The sequence below is a fragment of the Gekko japonicus genome, unplaced genomic scaffold (genome assembly GCF_001447785.1).
Source record: "Gekko japonicus isolate JY-2015 unplaced genomic scaffold, Gekko_japonicus_V1.1 scaffold4234, whole genome shotgun sequence".
NCBI lineage: Eukaryota > Metazoa > Chordata > Lepidosauria > Squamata > Gekkonidae > Gekko > Gekko japonicus.
The window spans coordinates 58,086-82,686 of NW_015160353.1; the positions used below are offsets into that span (position 1 = coordinate 58,086).

At 41.8% G+C, this 24,601-nt stretch overlaps 1 protein-coding gene across 1 annotated transcript; it reads left to right on the forward strand.

Moving 5' to 3' along the window:
* Positions 1-2,889: 2,889 nt before the first annotated feature.
* On the forward strand, positions 2,890-23,073 carry LSM11 (LSM11, U7 small nuclear RNA associated). Its single transcript, XM_015417452.1, has 4 exons — positions 2,890-3,333; positions 17,434-17,573; positions 19,421-19,504; positions 22,684-23,073. The coding sequence occupies exons 1-4, from the start codon at positions 2,898-2,900 to the stop codon at positions 23,071-23,073; spliced, it is 1,050 nt and encodes a 349-aa protein (XP_015272938.1). The 5' UTR covers positions 2,890-2,897.
* The last annotated feature ends 1,528 nt before the right edge of the window (positions 23,074-24,601 follow it).

Genomic DNA, 24,601 nt, shown 5'->3' on the forward strand with positions numbered 1-24,601 from the left:
ATGAGTTTGTTTCAGGGAGGGAAGGGGAGGGAGTCTGAGAACTAAGTCAGTGACTTCAGCTTTGTTCCAAGTTTTTAAAGAAAAACACCAGCAGCGCACAGGACACAGGAATAAGCTTCTCTATTCCCCCTCTCCCACTTTTAAATGTTTGAAACGTAGAATTTCTCAGAAGCAGTTTCAAAAACACTACCCTCACACTGGACTCCATTTCCCAGCAGCCTCCTCCAGCAATCCCATTGGCCACCAGCTGCCGCCATTCTGCCAGGAGTTTGAAGCGCTGATTCTCATCAGTGCTTATGCGCATGCTTGGAAGACTAATGATTAAAAGGAAGCTGCCCGACTGCCCCACTCCCTGGCTGCTGTGTCTGGTCGATCAAGGATGGGGTGAAGGGGTTCGGTCTGATCAAAACTCTCAGTTGCAAAAAAAAAACCCTGGATCAATTAGAACTGGGGCCACACTGGATCTTTTTGCCCCGAGTCTCAAACTGGATTACAACTACAAACAATAAGATTATGAAGAGTATAATATATGTAACTGACAGTTACTCCATAGGAATTGTAAACAAAATGAGAGAACCTTGCACTAAAAATACAGTGTAACACAGTAATGCAAGAGTTTATTTATTTATTGGGCTCAGGCCAGTCACAGCATATAAAACATAGTAATTGATAGGAAAATAATGTAATGCAAGACATACTATGGACAGTAATATTGTTAGATTACAAAATTAGAAGCCAATGCAATAAATACACACGAACACAGCATAATATGTAGAATGAACAATGTGTTTGGACTTTACAAGTAAGGCAGATGGATCCTGTATATGCAATGCAGGGAGGAGACTTAAATGTATTCTATTCTGCATATCTAGGAACATGATTTCCTAGTTTATGATTGGTGTCACCACACCCAAATTGGAATTTGGGTGACATTGGTGGTTTAAGTTGCAATGTGAACCTTAAGGGGTTATGGGATGGTTGTGAATGGTTGTGTGAGTGTATGGTTCACCGAAGTGATTGCATCTTTAATTTCGTTACCATATCTGCAAAATTTCTGGCTAGTGGGCCATATTCACAGGTCTTTCACTCTTTGCTTCCCCTGAGTCAATAAATAAAACAGACTTCATTGGAATGTGGGGGTGAAAAACCAGATCTGATGTGTGACTGTTCCTTGGATTTGGGGAGAGGGGGAATAATTTCACCAGCTCACAAACAGCAAAAAGATTTTAATATCTGATATCATGAACCAGATTTATGCACATGGTAAACAAACTTCAGGGTCTTAGATTATGAAGGGCCGCTAAATAAAAGAATAAAAATTACTAAACTACCATTCCCTTTTTGGTAATGCTGTGGAGCCTCTTAAATTTGACATGGGTTGGCCTCCTTGCTGCAGCTCTGGCCAGATGCATCTTAAAATGTGCTAATCCAGCTATGACCATGAATTACATTTCAGTAGCACTTCCATAGTAGGAGCAAAAAAGGTGGTTGTTCTATCTCTGCATAGAGCCAGGGGTCCGCAATGTAGCGCCCATGAGTGCCATGGTGCGTGCCAAAATTTTTCGTGGTGTCCAACAAGTGATTTAGAAAGTGGGTGGAGCCAAGTGGGGCTTTTGCCCCACAACGCTTCTGATTGGCTGTTAAGAGATCTGACTGGCTGTGTATTTTTTTTAGAAATATTGATTTGGCAGCAGTTGATACCACAGCACAAGGATCTCCACTGTATGACTGAAGGTAAGCTGCAGTGGCTAATTCTGCCTTCTGCTGCAGCTGTTTTGTGACACCCATTTTGTGGCTGCGCCCACCATGCTATCTCAGTATTTTTCTCATTAACATTTTATTGGTAGGATTAGTGCCCACAGGATTAAAATGGTTGGGGACCCCCATATTGACCTCTACAATTAACGTGTGCTGGAGCAGAAGATAAACTACTTAATGAGGGTTCTGTTAGCTATCATTTACCTGAATACAATTCCAAAACCAAGAACACAGTCCACACAATGCCTTTTATTTAAAAGGTGCCATGTAGACTGTGTTCTTGGTTTTGAATTTTGCTTTGGGTGTAAACAGCTTCTGGGTACCCTTTATCATATTCAAGCAGGTGCTGAAATACCCTTAGGATATATGGTTTTGTTATGTGCTGATGTGATGTCCTTCGCAAGTAACAAAATGGAAGTCTCTCTGGCCATTCTTGTGTGCAGTAGTCAGTGTTCCCTCTAAGCTGAGTTAGTGTGAGCTAGCTCACAGACTTTGGGTGTAAACAGCTTCTGGATACCCTTTTATCATCTTCAAGCAGGGTGCTGAAATACCCTTAGGATATATAGTTTTGATCTGTGCTGATGTGATGTCCTTCACAAGTAACAAAATGGACGTCTCTCTGGCCATTCTCGTGTGCAGTAGTAAATGTTTATGCTGGCGAGAAAGCACCGTCCAGAGGGTCATTTAAAATCCGATGTCGGCTCTGGCTAATGCAGGTCTCAAACTGGGAGAGATAACAAACGCGTTTCGGGGGCGGGGGGGGGGAGAGGACCAATTGGGACCTATTCGTTATTTCAGATTACCTAAAGTCGAGCAATGCCAAGGCGAAGCCTTCTGCAGTGGCAGTCGTGAAAAGCAATGTAATCGGTGTTTGGGGAGCATCGGCGAGAGATTAAGTCGCTCCAGCCAGCATTTCCCAAGCAGCGCAAGGCGCAGAGAGCCCTTCCAGAACCCGGTCCGGCATTTAATCGGTTTCTGTCCCTCCAATCTTGGGCGAGCAGGCGCCGCTGAGAGGGCGGGAAGGAGCCTGCGGTGGATATGCTATCGTGGGGCTGGGGCGGCCCTTAGCGGCGAGCGCGGGAAGCTGCGGGCCGTTCTTCCCCCTCCCAGCCAGCAAGGCCAGGGCAAGAGCGGGAGCGATGGAGGAGGCGGAGGCCGGTGCCGGGCCGAGGCGGCGTCGCCGTCGCTCGGGCGGGCGCAGCAGCTCGGAGCGGTCGCCTAGCCCCGACCGCCTGGACGTGAGCTCGCAGCGCTTTGACCCGCTGCTGGCGCTGTACTCGGAGCGCACGCCTCTGCCGTACCCCGCCGCGCCCTGCTTTAACAACCTGGCCGAGTACGAGAGCTTCCATCGCGGCCTGCTCCGCGGTCCCGGCCGCCAGCGAGGGGCCTCGGCCCGCAGCAGCCGCCCTTCCGGGACGCGTCCCCGGAGCCGCCCTGGCCGTGCCCCCGCCGACCCCGAGCGCATCGAGCGCCTCCGCAGCCTCATGGTGGCCAAGGAGCCCGGGGAGGAGGCGGCCGAGAAGGCCAGAGCCCGGGGCAGGAGGGCGCCGCGCAACGTCCTCACCAGGATGCCCCGTAAGCAGCGGGCGGGAAGCGCTTTGTATTGAGGACAGGGGTCGGGCTTAGGGCTGCCTGGAAAGCCTTCTGTAAACGGGCTGTCTGAAGCGTTTCAGTGCGATAGGAGGCACTCTTCCCATGTTAAGTGACAGCCCCCTTGGGGGTTCCTTCGTATTTGGACCTCGTGAGCCCTGGAGGTGGAATCCGGTTCTGCGCTTGAGGCGTCTCACGTGTTACGGGGTTAGCAGTTACGCCCCGTCCACCTAGCGTACTGCGGCATGACTTGTGGGTTTTGACCTACCTGTACATTGTCTGTACATGTTGTAGGGGGCCGTAACTGGGGCTTCTGTAATGTGTTCATACTGGGCATTTTTCTTACATGCCCCACTAGCTTGCAGAATGGCATGCCAGTTTCTTGATGCATCCCCCAGTGAGAGCTGTTTCTCTTTTGCGTTCAGTGTCTGTCTGCATTGTAGAGTAAATGTAATACTTGCTGTTCTAATGCATGCAGTGAGTGTCCTACCTAAAGAGTCAATAGTCTGTGGTTTATGAGTGAAAAAAGTGTTCTCCCACTGTTTGTGTTTTAAAGCATTTATAATCCAGCTTTCCCCACATATCAGGCCAAAGGTGGTTGTAATAATAAGATGGTTTGATCAAGGATGGGGAGGTTAGAGAGAGAGAGAGAGAGGGAGCAAATGGGATGCAGGAAAGGCAAACAAGACCTGTCAGGAAAGGCAAACCTATTTCATTGTACAGAGAGAAGAATAGAGGTACTGGTGGGAAAAGGGAAGCTGAGGTGAGAGGTGTGAAGGCCTGGATAGGAGAAGAAGAACAGGGTTTTATACCCCGCTTTTCTCTACCTGAAGGAGTCTCAAAGTGGCTTACAATCAGTCCAGAGAATGGGTGCAGGCAAATGGAACAACTTTCTGTCCAAAGAGCTACATAAAGAGAGAGAGGAAATCAGTGTGTTGATTGAGGTTCAAGGTGGGAAAGCATGAAAGGGAAGGAGGGGAATGAAGAAAAGAAACTGAACTACTGTAATGAGATGATTGAAAACAAGCGTCTGGTGTTTCCATTTTGTCCATGTGGACCTTTATTTTAGTTTGCAACCTCTGAGTCTCAAGTTGAGTAAAAGATGGAGGATCATTCCAGATGAGTAGCCATGTTAATCCATAGCAATCAAATAATGCAGGAACCCAGGGGCACTTTATTTTTGTTAATCTTAAAGCACCACTGGACTGCTGTTTTAGGATGGATGATGAGAGAACTGTCCAGAGAACTGGGGAGGGACAGGTATGAGCAAGGGCTAAGAGCACTGGGGAGCATCAGAGATTGTGTCAGGCAGAACGGCTTTGGACTAAGGCCTGTAATAGGTTTACTGCTAAATAACAGGAGGGTTCCTGTAACAATTCCTTATTTTTTGAGTGTGTGTGCCTTTAAATGCTTGGTTAAAGTGCATGGCTTAGCAGACTAGAATGATTGGGAGAGAGAAATGTGCTGTGATTGGTGGATGGCAGAGTGTGGGAGGGGTTTTTGAAGTGAATCTGTGGGTGTGTCAGAGTGTCAGCTATGAAAGACAGGAGGGTCAGTTAGTGAGAAAGCAGTGGAATTGAAAAAGTTGAGTTGATGTTGTTCAGAGGGAGAGTTCAGTTAGTTCTGTGTGGGATCTGAGAGAAAGCAGCATGTATCTTCAGTAGTGAATCTTTAAAGTTCTTAACGAAGTTAAATTTACCAAGAGATTAAACTGTGTGGTCGCCTAAGTGAGAGATTCCTGTCAGGGTGGAATCTTAAGGACTAAAACTGAGAGTGTGTGTGATACAGTTGACAAATATATTTACAAGAACCTTATTCCCAGCCAGTTACATAATTACCAGCCTCTTGTTTTGTTCCTCTTTCAATAAATCCTATTTTATTTAAATATATCCCAGAAGTCATATCAATTCTTCCTCAGGACCACATTAGATCCTTGAAAGCCTAGACCCCATTTAACGCTACCAGTAAGAGAAACAGAGAGAAGATTTGGAAATCCTTAAATTCTTGGTGGCAGCTGAATTTATCCAGTTTACAGAAGTAAAGAGCACATTTAAAGGGAAAACTAGTTCTCCCTAATAAGAGGGCGCCACAGTTCCCTTAAGGGTTATTGAGTTGAATGTGTAGAAGAAAAGAGAGTTTCAAAAGTTGGTTTTGACCTTTGCTGCCTGGGCTAAAGTTTTTTCTTCTGCACTGCTGGTACTGGCCTTCCTAAGGATATGAGAAAGGCCCCTACTTTGATGATCAGCCAGTTTGGTCTCAAGACTTATCAGTATTTTTAGTTTGTTTTTAATTCTGGTTCATGTGTTTTAAATTTTATTCTCTATATATTATGTTCGTTTTTTAATTGTAATTTGCATTGGGTTCTTTGAGGAAGAGGATGGATAGAAATAAAAGACATGTAATATAAAATAAAGTACATGTGGATTGTTTTAGGATTATTGCATCTTTTTAGATGCCATAGATAATGTCCTGGTAAAATTGGATGTTTGTATGAAAAATAATTTATGATTAAGAAAATGGGTTGGGTGGGGCCAGAGGTCAGTAATAGAGCATAGTTTGCATGCACGAGTTCCCGGTTCATTCCTGAATACCAGGAGTAACTATTTTTCTGGAGGGTGTGATAATAACTGGTGATGTTAATGTCATTAATATTTATAAATAAAATTTGTAATAATTTATAAATATATGGGATACAGTACCCCCAACACCCCACAAAAGACAAAGTTTTGATTATTACATTTTTAAAGCTTAATATGACTCAAAGAAGCATAAGTAAATACATACAATATAAGGGGAATAAAAATGGAACAAGAAGAGATTCTAGCTAAAGGATCTCACTCAGCATGTTTGAAAGACCTATGGTTGAGAGCTTTGGAGAATCCCTGCTAGTGTGTACAACAATACTGGTGATCTATACACCCTGAAGACCTTTTGGGTGGAAAGGTTGGGTAAAACTAAAAAGAATATTATATATTCTCAGTACCTGCCAGCAAATAGATGTCATTGTTTTGTTGCTGTAATCAAAACTGTTTAAAATGGATCTGTATATAGTGTAACATTATACATGCTGATGCCCTTCCCTTTTTCATTATTAAATTCCATACTCCCTTCTCTTGAGATTTTCTTAAAGTCTGACTTGGAATATGGTCTGGCTGACACTGAAACATAAAACCCCTCATATACTTATCTGACTTAGAATTATTATTTCATTACTTTTAAATTGGATGGCTTTAGCTAAAAGTTGAGTGGCAAAGTTGTGTTGCCTTTATGTTCAACATTTCCTGGTTGTTGCCTTATGCAGCTACCAAAGTTCAGTAATTTATTCAACACGTTAACTGTTTTTACCTGGAGTGTTAATGTGAGTTTCTGTTATAGCAATCTACTATAGATCATTGACTTTCACTTTATGCTGAGTTTATTTTACAGTCTGCTAAACTGATTGATGTCCCTAGATCTAGTCAAGCTAGTTAACAGATGTTGCCTCTAAGTTATGTTCCGTTTATTTTGTTCTTTGATCATTAACAGTATTATGAACAAAAAGATAATATGGTAGAATGTTTTAATGCTTGCAGGAAAATACATATCTAATTTCTGAAGATAGTATTTAATATTGCTGTGCCAGTACATCTTGATGACTAGTGAATGATGATTTACCCTGGTAAAAAACTATTTAGACTGGTTGAATCTCCTTAATCTCCAGATATTGAATAGATGATGATAAAGCTCTTGTAAGGACTCTTTCTGATCCTTTGTCAAACATAAATAAAGAGAGTCTGAATTGGATTAATTGATTTTGTAATCTGAAGCAGTACTGAGTTCATAAACTTTAATAAAACCTGCTTTAAAGATTTCATAGATTCTTAGAGCGATAATGGTGCATAATGTACATAGAGGGAGACTTTAAATTTTGTCTTCCCTGCTTTAATCCGCTCTTTACAATTTTTCCTGGTATTATGAAAGTCAATGCAGTGCAAACTTTTTAGGTGTAGTAGACAACCCTGATACATCTATATTTCAGAAGCAAATTGGAGTACTACTTATACATCAGAATTATGGCAGGCCCACTATTAGGAGATTAAAAACATAGAAGTTGCTGTCTCTTCCATTTTCCTGGTTTTTGCTTAAGGGCTGGAGTACCCAGATTGCCAGAGGATGATGCCAGAACTGACCTCCCTGTGGTAAATGATTCTCATGTGGCTCATGATGTTTAGAAGCCTTTATTGTATGGAGCTTGCTCATTATGTTGCAAGGCTATGTACCTTTCTAGGAACCTAAGAGAATATGGAATGGAAATTTGCAGTAGGACAACTAAGCTCCGCACACAGTAAGTGCTTCCATACAGCATGGTCTGGGAAACGATGACTGCCCCAGTGAGACTTGGTTGTATCCCTACAGCGACTGTAACGTGTCCCAGCCCTAAATTTTTACCTCTTCTCCATAGCAATAGCTGAAGCAGCAGAGGTCATTTCGGGGGGGATCGCAGTTCCCCCGGGTGAGGTACGGGGGGCGGGGCACATGACGAAGCCCCGTCCCCTGCTTCTGTCCGCCCCGCTTCCGGCCCTCATTCAGCCAGGAGGAGGCAGGAGAAGGGGGAGGGTAAGTTGCTTCCTCCCTGCCTCTCCCCACCCCTGCCTGCCTGGGGCCAGGGAGGGCCTTCGCAGGGCTTCCTTGCACTCCCACCGGCCTTGCAGGTCCACCGCCGGGCCCCTCATGGGGCTCGGCAGTGGAGCTGCAAGGCCGCCAGCGGCGGCCGGGACCGTTGGGGGCGGGGTGTGTGGCCTTATGACACACTTCCAGTGATGTCAGGGGGTGTGGCCTTATGACACACTTCCGGTGATGTCAGGGGGTGTGGCATATGCTAATGAGTTATGCTAATGTGTTCCCCTAGCTCTTTTTTACGAAACGACCCCTGTGTAGCAGAGAAGTATTCTCTTGATCTGTTACCTTTTGTAAGGGTATCTGCAAAGATTGTAGTGATGTACTATACTTTCTAAGTGTCAGCTTTGTAATTAATTTTTTGAACAGTTTAAGATTTTTTTCCTGTTGAGGAAGCTTATGCCCTGCCCTGGATAGCCCAGGCTAGCCAGATCTTGTCACATCTTGGAAGCTAAGCAGGGCTGGCCCTGGCTAGTATTTGGATGTGAGTCCTCCAAGGAATACCAGGGTTGTGATGTGGAGGCAGGCAATGACAAACGCCTCTGAATGTCTCTTGCCTTAAAACCCCTACAGCTGTGACTTGATGGCAAAAAAAGAGGAAGCTTATATATGATTGTATTTATGTTTGTGCAGTACACTCTCCAGAGCATTTTAAGGTGATTTACACTAAAATCATGGCAATAAAAGATAAGCTGAGAATGCCTCAAAGGTCAAAGTACAGTAGCTAAAATTTGTATCAAAAGAAATATATTTATTAGAGAGTGGACACAATAATATAGTTTAAAACATTGGGCCTGAATATCAGGCTGCATTAAAATTCATCAGGAATTAATTTTACATAAGCTATTATAAATCTCTCATACAAAGTTGATGATACATACCAAATGACTAGCATAAGAGCATATGTGTTTCAGCGTCTTAGGCCTTCTTCTGTGGTCAGTAATACATAACATAGTTTTTAGAAAGACATCTGGAAGATAAAAGAAATCAAAAGGAACATACAATAGCACTGAAGTTTAGACTAAAAGCAAGCTTTAAAATCAGTAGCAAAAATGTTGATTCGACACAATAAAAAAGCAGCAGTAAAATCAGAGAAAACTAAAAGTTGGCAGGTTAAAATCAGCAACTACATTTAATTAAAACTACATTTTAAATTTAATTAAAAGCCTTTAAAACAAGGTGTCAATTGTCAAGAAAAACACAGAACTGCACACTAAATGTATTTACTGATCTGAAGAAGTGAGCAATAACTCCAAAGCTCATACTCTGCCACAACTTTTGTTAGTCTTTAAGGTGCTACTGGATTCTTGCTCTTTTCTATTTACTGATGTCGCAGACAGTCTGTCTACATTTACATTCTTTGCCTTTCCACAGAGCTCACTGAAGATTCCATGATTAACACTGCAATCCTAAAGCAAAGTTACTCCCTTCTAAGTCCATTGAAGTTTAGCAAGTCCAATGAGTACAGGACAGCATAACTGTGTAGGATTGCACTGCAAGAATGCTTGGTAAAACATAAAGACAGCCATGCTTCTATGGAATATCTTCTTTCATAAATTATGCCAGTTGGTTACTGAGGTGGTGGTTATGTATCGGAAATATTTCTCTTGCACAGTGACAACCCCCTAGGTAGGCTTTTAATAATCCTTTAGAATCTAGGTATTAAGCATGTGTTTTGCACTAAAAATCCATTTCACGACTATTGAGTACTAAATTATATCCCCATAGGCTTCACGAATGATTGATGAAAAGTCTGTAGTGCCTAAAACCACAGGAACATAATAGTTACCTGCAGAGCTTAGCATAATAGTTTTTTATGTTTTTTATGTTTGCGGAATGAGATTTCCGCAGAGATACATTTAGTATAGTTTTGAACCCCCAGTTAAATTTATTTATTTCCAATATTTTAGCCCACCTTTCTCCAAAAAAGGACTGAATGAATAAATAACCATTACAATGTAGAAGTATGCCTCTGCTTACTTTTTAATATAATAATAATTATTAGTAGTAGTATATTATTATTTGGTTCAGGTATAACTAAAGCTGCAGGCCATGGTAAAGTGACAGGATTAATACAACATTTAATGTCTGGGAGGCTATTTATTGGCAGAAGAATCATGAAAGGCCCTCAGCTTTGGTTTTCTTTTATAAAACAAGTAGAGCCGTTAGTATTATTAAAACCTTTCAATAAATTAGCTGTTTCATGGTGTCTTAGTGTGTAGGATGTTTTAAATGCAAATTGTGCAACATAGGTAACAAGAGCAGGTTTGCACAGGAGCAGGTTCAGTCTCTGGTACAAAGTAGGCAGGACTACAATTGTAAACTTACAAGTGGGGGACCCAACAGGACTTGCACAGGAGATCTGATTTCTCTGGATCCACTCCACACTATTTTTTTCTTTTTTCTCCCTATGGTAGCCCCCCCCCCCATCTCTCTCCTTTACCTCTTTCATTCTTTCCACTCACCTATCTACTTTTTCTGTTCCTAGCCTCCAGTCTTCAGCTTTACCTTTCATCCCTCTTTCTCTCCTGCTTTCCTGCTTCCTTCCTTTCTTCCCTCCTATCTTTGTTCAGACATCGGTTTGATGATTGGGGGATAACCCCCACATCTCTGTGTTAAGTGCCATCAAGTCACTTCTGGCTTATGGTGACCCTATGAATTAATGCCCTCCAAAACATCGTATCATTAACAACCTTGCTCAGGTCTTGCAAATGGAGGGCTGTGGCTTCCTTGACCGAGTCAATCCATCTCATGTTGGGTCTTCCTCTTTTTCTACTGCCTTCAACTTTCCCTAGCTTTATTGTCTTTTCCAGCGAGTTTTGCTTTCTCATAAAGTAATCAAAGTACAACAGCCTTAGTTTAGTCATTTTTGCTTCCAGGGAGAGCTCAGGCTTGAATTGATCAAGAACCCACTTATTTGCATTTTTGGCAGCCCATGGTATCTGTAAAACCCTCCTATAGCACATTTCAAATGAGTCAACTTTCTTCCTATCAGCTTTTTTCGTTGTCCCACTTTCACACCCATACGCAGTAATGGGGAATATTATGGTATGAATTATCTTGATTGCTAGTGATGCATCCTTACACTTAAGAATCTTTTGTAGTTTCTTCATGGCTGCCCTTCCCAGTCTCAGTCTCCTTCTGATTTTTTGGGGTGCATTCTGCCTTCTGATTGATGATGGAGCCAAGGGGTAGAAAATCCTGAACAATTTCAGTTGCTTCCTTGTCAGCCTTAAAGTTGTGTAATCTCTTCAGTAGTCATTACTTTTGACCTTTTGATGTTTAGCCATAATCCTGCTTTGGCATTTGCTGCTTTAACCTTCATCAGTAGTTGTTTCAGGTCTTCACTATTTTCTGCCACTAACCCCAGTGTAATTTTTTAAAAAAATATTGTTAGGTTTTGGACTCACCTGCAGAAACATCTCGCCATCCATCTATGACCTCACTTTATGGATTGTTTTTGATCTGAATCCTGGGGCCAAGTTTGGAATTAGATGTGGTGATGATGGTAGTAATAGAGCTGGCTATTTGACGGATCAAAAAAGATTTGGTGGATTTTAGTAAAGCTTTTGATAAGGTTCCCCATGACATTCTGATGAGAAAACTGGAAGACTGTGGACTAGACTATAGGACAGTTCAGTGGATAGGGAACTGGTTAGAAGACTGCATCCAAAGAGTGGTGGTCAACGGCGTTTCATCAGATTGGAGGGAGGTGTCCAGCGGGGTGCCGCAGGGCTCGGTTTTGGGCCCGGTACTTTTCAATATTTTTATCAATGATCTGGATGAAGGGGTAGAAGGGCTACTCATTAAATCTGCTGATGATACCAAATTGGGAGGAGTAGCAAACACCCAAGAAGATAGAGTTAAAATTCAACAAGACCTGAATACTCTGGAGAACTTGGCAGTTGCGAATGGGATGCAATTCAACAAAGATAACTGCACAGTATTACATCTGGGCCACAAAAATGTCAAGCACAAATACTGGATGGGGAATACATTTCTAGGGTGTAGTGTATGCAAAAGAGATCTTGGGGTGAGAGTGGACTGTAAACTAAATATGAGCAGTCAGTGTGATGCAGTGGCAAAAAAGGCTAATTCAGTCTTGGTCCATAGCATTGAAATCGCAGGAGGTCATAGCCCCTCTGTATACTGCCTTGCTCAGGCCGCACCTTGAGTACTGTGTGCAGTTCTGGAGGCCTCACTTCAAAAACGATGTGGGCAAAATTGAGAGGGTGCAGAAGAGAGCAACGAGGATGATGAGGGGTCTGGAGACTGAGCCCTATGAGGAAAGTCTAAGGGCCTTGGGAATGTTGTTTGGAGAAGAGGAGATTGAGGGGGGGGGGACATGATTGCTCTCTTTAAATATTTGAAAGGATGTCATTTGGAGGAGGGCAAGGAGCTGTTCCAGTTGGCAGCAGAGGATAGGAGCCGAAACAACGGGTTTAAATTACATGCAGAAAGGTATCGGCTTGATATTAGGAAAAACGTTTTCACTGTCAGAGTGGTTCAAAGGTGGAATCAGCTGCCTAGGGAGGTGGTAAGCTCCCCTTCACTGGCAGTTCCAAGAAGAGGCTGGATGAATATTTGTCAGAGATGCTTTAGGCTGGTCCTGCATTGGGCAGGGGGTTGGACTAGATGGTCTTTATGGCCTCTTCCAACTCTATGATTCTATGATAATTGGCCAGTCAAGGATTAGTTGTCTATTATTGAAGCACTGTCAGTTAAAAATGCCCAATTTTTTTTTGATGTTCAACAGATTTGATACTTAGGATAATTACAAAAAAAGGCCTGACTATTATTGAGAAACAATTAAATTAATAGCTTTAAAATTGTAATGTATTATCATAAATAATGTTAGGAAAGTTTCAATAAATGCAGATAATTAACTGGACAGGGTTTTTTCCATCCTAGAATACCAGGGTTAGCTTAGAACATCAAACAATTTTTTTGGGGGAAAAAATAAAATTGAAGTGAAACAAAATAACAGCAGCTACTTTTTAAAAAGTCACTTGTGCTAAATAGGCAGCGGGCCAATTTTTTTGTGTTTGGAATGTTTCCAGTTATAGTAGGTGGCTACTAGGAGAATTTTTGCTCTGGTGTTCTGCCCATGACGGCTGCAGGGCTATGAGACAAGCAGTTCTCACTCATTGCTAACACATTACATCACAATTAAATTAGAAAGTATGCTACCTCCTTTATAATGTTATGAAATGTTTTACAATATGTGATAATAGACAATAAATTGACAGTATTTGTCCAGTCTGTAGTAATGGAGGTTGGCCACTTGTTATGGATTCTGGAATGAATATAGGAAGTTGCCTTATACTAAGTCAGATAATTGATCCAGCTGACCCAGTATTGGCTGTGCTTCCCAGTGATGGCTCTCCTGGTGATGCCAGGGACTGTACCTTGAACCTTCTGCATGCTAACAGTGAAGGAATGGGCTTGCAAAAACCTTTTCCTTCTGTTTGGACCCCTGTGGGTCAGAAGAACCCCTTGGATTCCAGTTACAACCTCAGTAATCACCAACTGCAATCAATATCTCTTAGGAGTATCTCCTGCAAGACAGAGTCCTACATCTAGCATTCTGTACCTGGCTTGCAGTTTAGAGGCCCCACCTAGTTTCTGTACCTCCCGCCGCCCTTCTACAAGCAAGCACAGGGGTGATCTATCACATCTTTGCACTTTAGAGCTGTTGTGTTCCAGGGATGGAGAGCTTCTCTGTTGCTCCTCCCCAGTACCACACTTCAATAGCAAGACTTAATAGATGTGATGTTTTTCCAGGGATCAGACTTAGAGCATTTAAAATATAAGAAGGTTTAATAAATGAATAAGAGAATGCACATGTTCCAGTCAGGCAATTTGGGCTTAGCAAGGGAACAAAGAAAAGGTGAAAACACACTGTCTTCTGTGCCTGTACTATGTACTTTCTAAATAATATTGAATTTTGGGTCAAGGTTTATTTGAAATTGCAGTGAGTTAGAATTCATCATTACCGTAGCTCTCCTGGCCAGGATTCCTCTCCATTGTCCCCTGCCTTTTAAGCAAAACAGAGTCCCTAGGTGAAAGCTTTGTTCATCGTGGCTTGTGCAAATCCAAAGAGATGCCCCAAACCCCTCTCCCCTGTGTTCAGAGGTTTTGAGAGCCAGTTTGGTGTAGTGGTTAAGACCACGGACTTTAATCTGGGAGAACCAGGTTCAGTTCCCCAGTTCTCCACATGCAGCTGCTGCTGTGACCTTAGGTCAGTCACAAGTTCTCTCAGAGCTGTTCTCTCAACAGCAGTTCTTGAAAGAGCTCACTCAGCCCAACCTACTTCATAGGCTGTCTAATGTGGGTAGGGGAAGAAGATTGTAAACCGCTTTGAGACTCCTTCGAGTAGTAAAGGGCAGGGTATAATTCCAATCTCTTCTTCTTTATAACCTCTCTTTCTCCACATCACCCCTTGGGATAGCCTTCCTGTACCAAAGGAAGAGTTTACCTTCTATCACTTCAGTCTTCCCAGCTTTATGGCTCTGAGTGTGACTTACTAGCAGGAGATGGGGTAGTAAAATATGAGCATAACTAAGAGCTTGAATACTCAGTGCTGGGACCTTGATGGCTACTATCTCCAACCCTTCTCTCCACTATCATTCTGCCGCCTGGCTCTTGCCCAGGGGTAGAAAGCAGTCACAATAATTGAAACTTTGCGGTGAATTCTTGGGTGCAGGGTGGTCCACCACACAAACCATGATTCACCACTCAACTGTGGCCACTCCCCTCCCCAAAATGCGTTGGTTGATGGCATATTGGAAGGAGGATTGTCCTTAATTTTTCCATAACGGCTGCTTATTAGAATTAGAAGGAACTATTATTTTACTGTGAGGAACCTTTATTCCTTCAAGTAGTTGAGTTCTTATCCTGAACAGATGCTTTGCAGAACAAATCCATACCCAAAGGAAAAGGGTATTTTATGGGAGAAGAATGTTCTAGTGATTTACATAAGAACATAAGAGATGCCAATGTTGGGTCAGGCCAAAGGCCCATCCAGTCCAACACTCTGTATCACACAGTGGCCAGAAATACCAGTGCCATCAGGAGGTCCACCAGTGGGGCCAGGACATTAGAAGCCCTCCCACTGTTAACCCCTCCCCCCAGCACCAAGCTGACAGAGCATCACTTCCCCCAGAGTCCCTATCTATACCTTGTGGCTAATAGCAAGTGATGGACCTCTGCTCCATATGCTTATCTAATTCCCTTTTAAAGCCGTCCATGCTTGTAGCCGCCACCACTTCCTGTGGCAGTGAATTCCAAGTGTTAATCACTCTGGGTGAAGAAGTACTTCCTTTTATCCGTTCTAACCTGACCGCTCAGCAATTTCATGGAGTGCCCACGAATTCTTGTATTGTGAGAAAGGGAGAAAAGTACCTCTTTCTTTACCTGCTCTTTCCCATGCATAATCTTATAAACCTCAATCATGTCACCCCTCAGTCGTCGTTTCTCCAAGCTAAAGAGCCCTAAGCGCCCTAACCTTTCCTCATAGGGAAAGTGTTCCAACCCTTTTATCATTCGAGTTGTCCTTTTCTGCACTTTTTCCAAAGCTATAATATCCTTTTTAAGGTCTGGTGACCAGAATTGCACACAGTATTCAAAATGAGGTCGCACCATTGATTTATATAGGGGCATTATGATATTGGCTGACCTGTTTTAAATACCCTTCCTAATAATCCCCAGCATAGCATTGGCCTTCTTTATTGCAGTCACACACTGTCTCGACATTTTCATTTCTACTCACTACTACAACTCCAAGATCTCTCTCTTGATCAGTTTCTGCCAGTTCAGACCCCATCAACGTGTATTTATATTTAGGATTTTTGGCTCCAATGTGCATCAACTTGCACTTGGCCACATTGAACCCCATTTGCCATGTTGACGCCCACTCGCCCATCTTTGACAGATCCCTTTGGGGTGCCTCACAATCCTCACTGGTTTTCACCACCCTGAACAACTTTGTATCATCCGCAAATTTAGCCACTTCACTGCTTACTCCCAACTCCAAATCATTAATGAACAAGTTAAAAAGCACTGGACCAAGTACTGATCCCTGCGGTACCCCACTGCTTACCCCCCTCCACTGAGAGAACTGCCCATTTATACTCACTCTCTGTTTTCTATTAATTAGCCAGTTTTTGATCCATAAAAGGACTTGCCCTTTTATCCCATGATTTTGGAGCTTACTTAGGAGCCTTTGATGAGGAACTTTATCAAAAGCTTTCTGGAAGTCAAGGTAAACAATATCTATTGGATCCCCCTTCTAGCCAGTGAAAGATTTTATGAAACAAGAATGAATTTTCTCTCAAGGACTGAGTGAAATTTAGTTCCTTATTTAGTAATTTGACCAAATTAATAAATAAGGAACACACAAAGGACTTGAAGTTGGAAAAATACTTCAGATGCTGCAGTATACAGAATGTCTGTGAATATTCTGTATGGGAGTCTATTCACAAGGTCTCCATGGACTACACCATTCATCTGGTTTCTTATGCGTTCTTCCTTTACATCAAGTGAAATAAACTGATGAATATTTGAAAATGCACTCAAACAATCAAGGGGAAAAGCTAACATGTGAAAGGAATTCAGAAGTTTGTTTCAGTTTGTCCAAACCTTCACCAAGCCTATACCAAGCCAGTTTGGTGTAGTGGTTAACAGTGGCTGACTCTGATCTGGAGAACCAGGTTTGATTCCCCACTCCTCCACATAAAGCCAGCTGGGTGACCTTGAGACAGTCACAGTTCTCTCAGAGCTGTTCTCTCAAGAGCAGTTCTCTCAGAGCTCTCTTAGCTCCACCTACCTCTGTTGTGGGGAGAGGAAGGGAAGGAGATTGTAAGATGCTCTGAGTGAAAGGCTCCAAGTGAAAGGCGGGGTATAAATCCAGTCTTCTTCTTCTGTTCTGAAATCAATGAAACTCAAAATTGAAAATTAGACTGGATCTTTTTTTCAAATACTAGTTCTTATTAGGTAAATGAATTATGCTGTTGTTTTCAAGGATGTACTCATTTTTGCTCATAAAACACTAGGTTTGGACTTGGTGCAAAGAAAATAAATTTCCAAAAGGTAGCTAATGCAAGAAATAAGCAGCTTACACGGTTAAAGTGGTCATGTTTTTTGTGGACAGCTGTTTTTGTGCTAGAGTTCCATGTGTATACATTGTAAAATTTTGTTTGGCTGTCTATTATGTTCTCTCTAAGTTGATGACTGGTGCTGTATCTTGTAATACAGCTGGGTTTACTGAAGTATACTGTACCTTTGTGGCAATAATAGCTCACTGTATAAATTAGGGAGTTTTTAAGACAATTTTCACAGTAACTGTGTGAGTTCAGCCTTTTGTAATTCATTTTATTCTATGTGATGTTTGTCCCAGTAACCAGACATGGTGGTTCATTTTTGTTCTAGTTCATGAGGGCAGCCCACTTGGAGAACTTCACCGCTGTGTCCGAGATGGTGTTAAAGTCAATGTCCATGTTCGAACTTTCAAAGGGCTTCGTGGAGTATGTACTGGATTCTTGGTTGCATTTGACAAGTTCTGGAATATGGTAATGACCATCTTTTTCTGTGATTTTACAGCTACCAATGTAAAGACTTCAAATGATGTGGAGGAACAATTAATGTACACAACAGCTCAGGCATTTGGGCAATCTATCTGTACAACTTAAAGGGAGTTTTATCATTGACTTCAGTTGGATTGCTTCAATTTCTTTCTTGTTTAATATATTCTTATAATTTCTGTAGTGTGTAGAAATGTAAAATTTAAGCCACGAGGGATAATTTTGTGTGTGTATGTGGGGGGGGGGGAACACTGACATTTTTGGGGAAAATCTGAATATATGGAATGGAATTATGTGGCATATTTATGGAATTCAAAAGTATAAATGCTTTTGTTTTCTATAGAAAAATTGCAAGTATAGCCAGTACTCAAGAGAGAGTTCTAAAAATGCTGTACCCTGTGCTGCGTTAGCACATGTATCTTAATTTTTGCTGCCTGAAAGATAGGAAAGAATAAAAAGTGAAGGTAGAAAATTTCAGTAGTGAACAAAAGTGAGGGTCTCATTTGGACAGAAACACTCTTACATAGTCACGGTATGTAGGGTTGTTAGCATGTTTGGGTATCATGTTATTTATAACACTGAAATCACTGAACTGTTTAATAATGTATTATCATTAAACACATTGGTACTGGTGGAAAGTGCCATCAAGTTGCAGCCAACATATGGCTAGCCTGGGCCATTCAGATCAGGGTCAAACAATAAGCATATTCTTGAAAATATACTGTATATGTCTACAGTATTCATAAGAATCATCACCATCTAATGCAGTAGATTACATTATATAAAATGTTATATTACATATTTTGAGTAAAACCTTGTTTTAAAAAGCATTTCATCTCTCTGTTGCCTCATAAATAGCTGTTTTTGCCTTAAGATTGAACTTTTCTTGGTTTTGAATTCTTTATTTTTTCTACACTCTTATACACAACTTCTTTTTGCCTGTACAAAAGCAGTGCTCTTGCCAAATTAAAATAACCTTTTCAGGTAATAGATATTAAATTGATTCTTCTCACTTCTTTTAGAAACATCTGCTGCAGTTTCCATATAGTAGCAAACTTATATTTCTTTGCTTTATAGATTGTAAGACAATTACATGGTTTAGGTTAGAGCTGGCTGAGCTGAACTTTGGTGAATTTTTCTTCCCCCCCCAAAAAAAAGGTGTGTGTTTGAGGAATAAACTTTCCTGATAAATACATGACATGAAAATCCTGGACATTAAGTGCAACTCAGATAAAGCAGTGTTGAAACCTTCCAAAGACTTTGAAGCAGCTTGTGGGGCTCAGTGCTGGAAAGGGGATGAAACTTAAGAGCAACGGGGTTGTCTGACCAACAGGAAGCTGAAGCTGAGGCCACTGCTCTTATGTTGTCTGATGAGCTGAAACTGACCAGCCTAACTACACAGTATGTGGGGTTCCCTCTGCGGAGCTGTCAGCATTTTTTAAAATCCACCAGGCATATGAGGATCCAATTCTTATCAGGAACAAAGGGGCAGATGCTTTTAAACCTTCTCCTCACGCTGTTTTCTCAGTCAGGAAAAGGCACCCCTTGTGCAACAGATTGAGGCAAGACTGGGGGAAAAGTCCTACAGGCTCTTATCCTGGTAACTCTCTCTTAAAATAAAGTATTCCTGAATCAGGACCAGTTCTCTCTGCACTTTTGTCACTATTCTCAGAGAGGACAGAAATCAAACCACTGAAGCAAATGTGTGATCTTGAGCTGTGTAATAAACAGTGTCTGCTTACTCTACTGTTCCCCTGCTCTGGTTTCTGGATGTGCTACAAGTATAATGTGTAAGTCTCAAGTAATTTTGCTACCCATCTACTTTTTTGCCCTAGGCCTTGACAGATGTGGATGAGACATACCGGAAACCTGTTCTGGGCAGAGCTTTCTATGTCGAACCACAGTTGACCCTTAACAGAGTAAGTAGCCACTCTCTAGCTTGTTCACTGGCTGGTTCAAATCCATTGTTTATTTAAACCCATTGACACATATAGTTCAAAAAGGTCCATAAAAAAAACCTCTGCTGATTTCAGGAACAGTGGGTGATTTCAAATAGGTTATATATTAATTATGTATTACAAAGTGTAGTGCTAGTGAGTTTTAACAATATTGCATAGTGCAGCAAAAATAGATCTGATATACTTGCTTTCTGAAGCGATGAAAGGATTCTCCAGATCCTTTGTTATCTTTTGAGGAATTGGCAATATCTCTGAATGTTGCAGTCTGTCTGGTACTCAGCATAGCCTCTTCGAGTATTTTAATCCAGAGATTCCTAGCTCTTGGGAGGGGTGGAGGCTAGGCTTGCTTTTAGATTGCTGGCTGTCCACCCAGGATATAGAAACCAGTTTTCCACCCAGTCAGCTGGATAGTATTTGTAGTGTCCTTTCTTTCTAGTGTCTCAGTCAATATACTTTCAGCCAGGTTTTCAGTTGAAAGATAATTGACTACCAGTATCCTCCTCAGATGAGACACAAACAGTATTTTAGAAACGATTTGATTGTCTGCAGAGCAGGAACACATTTCTGCATCCAGGGGTTGACTCTGCAAAAAATGGCTCTGCAAGTTTTGCAATTGTATGAATTAAACGGAGTAAAGTGGATGATGAATTGGTTAAGACCTATGTCACTACCAAGGTATACATACCCCACCAATCTCTAGAGTAGTTATACAACTAAGCAGGGCTTTTTTTTTTTTTTTGAAAAAGAGGTGCCAGAACTCTCAAGAGGGAAATGAAATTTTCAATCTGTATACTGAAAACTCATAAACTTTTAAATATTTTAAAAAGAATTTTGTTGAAGAGGTTCTGGAACTCCATTCCAGTGCATTCACTGAGGAAAAAAAGCCCTGCAACTAAGTATTAAATTTAAATTATTAAAAAATGCTTAACAGCGTCCTTAGACTAGACTATATAGGGCTATATTTATTTGTATGTATAAAATAATATATGCAGGCTATATGTATACACCTATCCTGTTGTTAATCTTGTTGCTAATGTAAAATGAATAAAACCCTGTTTGGGGGGAAAATGCTTAGGATTCAGCAAGCTTAAGGAAGATCCTATTCATGACTAAATACGTTCTTTTAAAAAAGAAACAGTCTTCTCAATGTGCAAGGGGGAAGGAAAGACTGAGAACTGATCCCATTTGTTTATTGGTTGGTTTGTATATCTAATGCACACACACCCGTGGCTGCTTTTGAAATCCTACACATCTATATTTACACTTAGAAATAACGCATTCTACTTTGGAAAACCCAAAATACGTTGTGAAAAGAGCAAGAATCCGCTACCAACTTAAGAATAACAAAATATGTGGCAGGTTATGAGCTTTCGCGAGTCACTGCTCACTTCTTCAGATAACCCATCTTGATCTACCAGAAGATGTTATAATTTATTAACCTGTAAACAATGCACAGTGAACTCAGCTGACACTGGATCTGTTCATGCAGTGGAGGGAGGGGATTGATGGAAATCGCCCCCCTCCTCTTCTTGCAGTGGTATCTTTCGGTTGTGGGAGATGCACTATAGGATCCAGGCTTTTGGTTTATGCTGGTCTTCTCACTTGAGCCAGTTGCTACAAAATGCTGCCATGGTTGCATACGTGAATTTATCCTTAGTCGTTGCTTTTCATTATGTAACCCTTAGTAGTCACAGAATCATGGATACCCCATTCAAAACCTGGAGAGCACTTAAACAGCTTTTATTTAAAGGTGGGGGTTCAGTTAGAACTGGGAGTTCTATGCAAAACAATGTGAATAATAAAATATACTGAGCAGTCCCAAAGTCAGGGTGAATAGAAAAGGAAGAGAGCCAGCTGTGGTGTAGTGGCTAAGAGCAGGTGACTCTGATCTGGAGAACTGGGTGTGATTCCCCACTCCTCCTCCACATGAAGCCTGCTGGGTGACCTTGGGCCCGTCACAGTTCTCTCAGAATTCTCTCAGCCTCACCTACCCTACAAGGTGACTGTTGTGAGGAGAGGAAGAGAAGGTGATTGTAAGTGGCTTTGAGACTCCTTCTGGTAAAGAAAAGTGGGGTATAAAAACCAACTCTTTAGTCTCTGGGCTCTGACTCACAAACTGCAGTCAGGTCTTGTTGGACCCCTGGTGAGGTCCTTCGCAACCTCTCTGAAGCCACTTTTCCTCATAGTCATAGGAGAAACCTTTTCAGAAAACGGCCACTCTTCTGCCAGCCACCTTTTTCACTCTCCAAAGGCTTCTGTCCTCTGGAACATCTTCTTCAGAAATTCTCCATTCCTTCAGGGGAAAAATGCTTCAGCTCCTCCACCCCTCCCCCCTTCTGAGTCCCCATGTCCTTCTCTTGCCATACAGATCACTTCCCTCTAGGGTGCAGTGCTTTCAGACCATGTTCTGCTATGCAGTTGAAAACATATAACAATTACAATGTTCCCTCTAAGCTGTGGAGTCTTATGAGCAAAAATTCTACTTTGTGAGCTACTGGCATTAAAGTTGTGAGCGAGCAGTTTGGCTACTGCAGAAATCAGTTTCTTCTGGAGCCATCCTTCCTGAGCTAAGACAAAAGTCTGTGAGCCGGAGGCTAAAAAACTGCGAACTAGCTCACACTAACTCAGCTTAGAGGGAACACTGATAACAAACCTTTTAATAATAAATATTTTACAAGACTTACAATTATAAATAATCACTAGATTCATTTGGTGTTATAGTACTACAATGTGGCATTTATTAATTCCAGCAATTTGCTGGTTCCTGTAAAATCCATATGAGTGGCACAGTCCCTGCCTCTGAAGGCTTGCAGTGCAAATCAAATGTATCAATTGTTTTAGCCCCTGGGCCAGAACAATACCAACACAGCAATGGCATTCATAAAGTACATTTATAATAGATGAACTAGGAATGAATATATAAATAAAAAGCAGAACTCAAAAGAACTCCTTGGCCACAAAACAAAGCACTTGTAACCTATGCCTAATCGGTCTACAGTAAGTACTAATCATGCAACTGTTGTATGTTATGCACTTTTTCTGCTAGACCTTGCACTTTTATGGATCATTTTATAGTGCAGAATTACCATAACAGATTTTTTTTCCTCCCCCTGCCCCTCTTTTTGAATGTTTCTCTGCAGTTGTTTGACAGACTTAAGCTGCAGGAATCTGTGGATAAGAAAGGAACTGACGCAAAGATGGCCGCAGATCTTCCAGGCCTCTCGTGTGATCCTAGGACACTTGGGAGGAAGGCTAGGTCAGCTCGGGGAAGATCAGAAGAACACTGTGAAGCGAAGAAGCATTCAAGCAAAGAGCGGGCACGGAGCTATAGCCTGCCTCGAGCCTTTGGGAAGGAGGTTGATCTGCCTGGCAGAATCTCACATACAGAGGGGACAAGTGCGAGCAGCACAAGAGGTCGGTCACGGAAAAAGCAGAGGCCAAGAGTGGATTACCAGCAAGTTTTCACACGACACATAAACCAGATTTTTATTCGAGGGGAGAATGTCTTGCTTGTTCACCTAGCACATTGAGCTGGCTGAGCCTGATTAACCAATAGCATGAATTGCAGCAACAGAGGTTCTGAGTGACATTTCTCTATGCTCGTTGAGAAGGCTTTTTTGACCAGAAGAGAGAATGGGAAACAGTAATCTAAAGCAGGAGCACCTTGAACCAGTTACTGGCTTGTTTAGACTAGAATGTAGCTAAGGTTCTTTAAAGAGACTGATAAACCTCTGAAGGCCTCATGGACCTTTCAAAATCATGATGCCTGGATACAGGACAAGTATTCTCTATATTTTGAGGGTGTGTAACATGAAGCCTGAGACAGATGCCAAACATTCTGTTTTAGCTAAGCTGCTACCAAAAAAAGAAGCCAGTGACCTTGGTGCTTCCCTGCTAGAATGGTAGTAATATAAAATTATGGGAAAGCATGCTTTGAAAAATAAAGGAATTAAGGACCTTGTGAAATGGAGGAATGGCTTTAGGTTTTAGCTTACTTGCACTCCATCTTCCTCATCCCCCCCTTAATAGTGTGCACAGCTGGCCTGAAAGAGGTACTCTAGTCTTGAGCTGCAGTACCTTCTGTTGTCTAGAGCAAAAATGAATGGAAGCAGAAGTGAGTGGTCATTGCATGGCAACATTCACTTAGAAGGAGCCTTCATTTCATCTTCATGTGTGTGAGCAAAAGAGAGGTTTTGCCTTCAGTACTATAATGCTTGTGCTCTTAATCCATCCTTCCCTGCTTTCTCCCTCTACAGCACCAGCAATTAATGAATGTAGCTAACCCTGTAACTTCCCTACCCAGAGTTTTTCTCAATGTATTATAAGTTGGTTTAAACAATCCAGTCTCTTAAAGTTGTTCCTGTCTCTTTGTGTGGCAGAGCAATGAAGACTAAGTTGATGTACATATGTTGCTGGAACTGTTTGTGAGAACAGGTAGGATTTGTGCCAGGCACAGTCATACAGTGCTTTAAGGTGCTAATTTCCCAGCATATGATGGCAGTCACAGATATTGCTGCATTCAGTATTGAAAAGATTGTTCCTGATGTCTTCTAGGTTATGAATGAAATTTCTCTAATGCTAGTTGGGTTCTTCCCAAGAAGCTTGTTTATGGCTACTGCAAGGCATGAGTAGTGATTATTTAGAAAAATCAATGGTATTAATTATTCTTCCTTATCAGGTAATCAGAAGAACTGTGCAAGATGTAACAATATTTATGTATGAACTGTCCGCCAAGAAAGATTTCATGGTGCTATTTAAGGTTGCCCTGTGTTTACAATGTGTATATATGTATGTGTGTATATGGTGGTGTTCTGGTAGCTAGACTTTCCCTGAATGTCCTGTAATGCAAAGAATGTTCATTAATAGCAAAGGGCATTTTCAAGGTCTTTGTAGTATGGAACTAATATACACACTGGAATAACCTAGCAGTGTTTTGGTGATGGAGATTTTCCACAGACACAAGACAAGTTAGGCAACTTTTACTGTTGGAGGAGTCTTGGAATAAGGCACTGTTATTTGTCCGAATCCAGCTCAAGGTGTTAGAGTCTGAAAAGTACG

Excerpts from the sequence above, each read along its gene's own strand:
- LSM11 (XM_015417452.1), top strand. The coding sequence starts at position 2,898 with ATGGAGGAGGCGGAGGCCGGTGCCGGGCCGAGGCGGCGTCGCCGTCGC. Across the intron at positions 17,574-19,420 it reads TTGACAAGTTCTGGAATATG|GCCTTGACAGATGTGGATGA; the intron begins GTAATGACCATC and ends TTTTTGCCCTAG. Across the intron at positions 19,505-22,683 it reads CACAGTTGACCCTTAACAGA|TTGTTTGACAGACTTAAGCT; the intron begins GTAAGTAGCCAC and ends GTTTCTCTGCAG.